Genomic DNA, 3167 nt, shown 5'->3' on the forward strand with positions numbered 1-3167 from the left:
CAGAGTTAAGATCGATGGGAAGAGACTTTGAGGGATGCTGTCCACAATAATGGAGTGCTCAAGTTTCTATATTCCTTGATAATCAGGGTGGGTTGTTGTTTTTTTTTGAGGTGACAACCGTCACGGCTACGAGCTCACCAAGAAGCACATAATAGTGAAGGATGGGTTACAGATGCTTTAAAAAGACAAAGGGAAGACACAGCTGTCAATGAGTTATTTGCCAATCCGCACCAAAAACGTCTACGTCTGCCCCCCCCAAAAAAAGAAAGAAAGAAAACAAAGGGGGGAAAAAAAAATAAGAGAACAAACCCAAAAAGGTTCAGTCTGCCTTTCCTTCCCGAGGTTAGTCGTTAAATCAGTCAGTAATTTGCCAGATTCTGGACAGCAGCCCTACTTAGAATGAAATAATTAAACACATGATATCCAAAAGGGGAACATTACCAGTGCAGTACTCTTCAATCTCTCAGAGATGGGATTACAAAAGCAGGCCTTACAATATTGAATTTCATACAGTGTTCATTTAAGTTCCTTATATATTCATATTAGCCCATTTTAATTTTCTCCTAATTAAAGAGATTTCTCATTACTGCTGCTCCTCCTCCCCATAGATATCGTTTTTCTTGCGTTTCATCTCTTCGAAGTCGAACTCTGAGCCCATCATCCGCTTATAAATATCTTTGATGTCGTCGCACGTCGTCTCGAAGTGAGTGGTGGCGTCGTAGGTGCGAGAAATGAAGATCTGGGAGGAGAAGCGGGGTTGGGGTTTAGCGCCGAGCCCCTCTCCTCACCCCCTCAAACCCACGAGCTCGGGGTTTAACTCACCTGGCTTTCGGTTCCCAAGTCGGTCGGCGCGAACAGGTCGCTGATGCTAACGAACCTGCAAGGAGGGGGAAGAGACAAAGAGATTTAGGATGGTTTTAAAAGCACTGTAGAGCATGGCTACGGGTGCAGGAACGTGTCAATTAAAGGGCATCGCTCTGCCCAGCGCGGAAGCAGAGGAAATGCAGCGTTTCAACACCTCCACGCAGCCAAGCGGCCTTGCGGGATCCCCTCTGCCTTCGCAGGGAGGTGACACAAAGGGGACGGGGACCTCGTCGAGGGGCTTACTTCTGCTCAATGGGCTCCAAGAGGTCCAAGGCCGGCTTGATCTCCTTCTCCGGGTCGGCGGTTTCCACGGTAGTGCTGGCGATGGCGATGTACTTCCCCTGCGCCGCCACGTTGTGCGCAGAGGAGATCATGCAGACGTAGATGTCTGGGGGGGAAGGACAGCGCAGCCGCGGGTCAGGACGCGCCAGGGAAGCCGACAGCACCGGCCAGGCCTAAAGCTTCCCAAAATCCAACCCCAGCTCGCACGCTCGTGCATCTCCTCTCAATCCCCAACGCTCTGAACCTCCTTGTGTCGTTTAAGCCCACGATTGATTTGGTTCCTGAACAGTCACAGAGTCGTTATGGTTGGAAAAGACCTTTAAGATCATCACTTGAGGCCATTTCCTCTCGTCCTGTCGGTTGTGATTTGTGAGACCAACACCCACCTCTCTACCCCCTCCTTTCAGGGAGTTGTAGGGAGTGATAAGGTCTCCCCTCAGCCTCCTCTTCTCAAGATCCTCTTCCCCAGCCTGACCCAACCCCACCTCCCTCAGCCGCTCCTCATAAGACAGATCCTCAGGACCCTGTCCTTGCCCTGCAGTCCCTCGTGCTCTCAGTCTCTTGGCTGTGTGGCATGGACTCGAGCAGCCCCGTGAGTTCTCCAAAATCCAGTTTCCTGTGGCTCTGACAGCTCCTGAAAGCCTGCAGGGACCCCAGCCCTGAGCCCACTCCTCTGTTCAAGAGAGAGGAAGCATTTCCACTCAGCCCCCTCCCAGAGCTCCCCCGTGCTCCTCACCCACTTCTCCCAGGTTGGGCCACTTCCTTCAGCAGGTTCCAACCACGGTTTTCTGACCACAGGCAGCCCAGCTTCTCCCACATCCCCCAGCGCTGCTCTACGCTAAAGCCCAGCCTCAAGGACATGAAGTGGACCAGGGAGCAGCAGTAAACACATTTCCCTGTTTAATTTGCATCTCACTGGGCTATCAGTGGCCATTTAGAGAATCACAGGATCATTAAGGCTGGAAAAGACCTCTAAGATCATCAAGTCCAACCATGAACCCAACCCCACCATGGCCACTAAACCATGGCCCCAAGTGCCACATCCAGGTGCTTCTTGAACCCCTCCAGGGATGGGGACTCCACCACCTACCTGGGCTGCTCCTGTCAGTGCTGGACCACTCTTGCAGTCCAGAAATTTTTCCTCAGATCCAATCTAAACATCCCCTGGCACAACTTGAGGCCATTTCCCCTTGTCCCATCAGTTGTAACTTGTGAGAAGAGACCAACATCCACCTCTCCACCCCCTCCTTTCAGGAGTTGTAGAGGGGATAAGGTCTCCCCTCAGCCTCCTCTTCTCCAAACTAAACACCCCCAGCTCCCTCAGCCTCTACCCATCATTCTTGTTCTCCAGACCCCTCCCCAGCTCCGTTGCCCTTCTCTGGCCACGCTCCAGCCCCTCAATGTCCTTCTTGTAACGAACCACCCTGCCAAAAACCCAAGCGTGAAGGGACCTGCACACACCCTGTAAAGTCCCCGCTCTCCACGCACCTGATTTTCGGTTGACCTGGTTCTGTGGAATGATGATCTGGCACGAGTTGGCGTCGTTCGTGTTCTTAATCGGGTGGCTCAGGATGCAAATTACCCGGATCACTTGGCCGACCTTCGTTACGCGGTCCGAGACGTAGCTGGGGTCGCAGATGAGCTGTTTGCAGCGAGCAACCTGCGGAGGACAGACGGACCTCGAGCGACCATCGCGCAGAGGGGAGGAACCAGCCCATTTTGGGGATAAACCAGGGGTGGTTTGAGGCAGCTGCTCCTGCATCAGGTTCTTATTTCGCTGCCAGCAGCGCGCCTCAGCTCGGGCAATCCAAATCTCAGCGTGTTGCTCTTAAATGCCTACAGAGAGCCGCGTGATCGCATCTTCCCCTTCATTCAGGACAAAGTCAAGCTCTTACCAGTACAGAGTCCAGTCCTCCCAGTCTAGGACCATCATTTGCTGCTGGCAAGGCTGAACTAAATTGTCCAGTTTGCCTCAGAACTTACTTTTACAGTATTTTAGTTTAATTTACAGTCTTTTAGTC

General features: G+C 52.3%; 1 protein-coding gene across 1 annotated transcript in view; it reads right to left on the minus strand.

Annotated features, from left to right (window-relative positions):
* Nucleotides 1-305: 305 nt before the first annotated feature.
* LOC104545570 (rab GDP dissociation inhibitor beta) overlaps nt 306-3167 on the minus strand; it is a gene marked incomplete at its 5' end in the record, with an annotated part of 5013 nt that continues 2151 nt past the window's right edge. Inside the window, 4 exons of the mRNA XM_010190750.1 lie at nt 306-739; nt 823-877; nt 1108-1252; nt 2635-2806. Coding sequence (XP_010189052.1) covers nt 584-739; nt 823-877; nt 1108-1252; nt 2635-2806 — 528 coding nt within the window. The remainder of the gene's footprint in view (nt 740-822; nt 878-1107; nt 1253-2634; nt 2807-3167) is intronic.

Source organism: Mesitornis unicolor, unplaced genomic scaffold, assembly GCF_000695765.1.
Source record: "Mesitornis unicolor isolate BGI_N332 unplaced genomic scaffold, ASM69576v1 scaffold1168, whole genome shotgun sequence".
NCBI classification, from domain to species: domain Eukaryota; kingdom Metazoa; phylum Chordata; class Aves; order Mesitornithiformes; family Mesitornithidae; genus Mesitornis; species Mesitornis unicolor.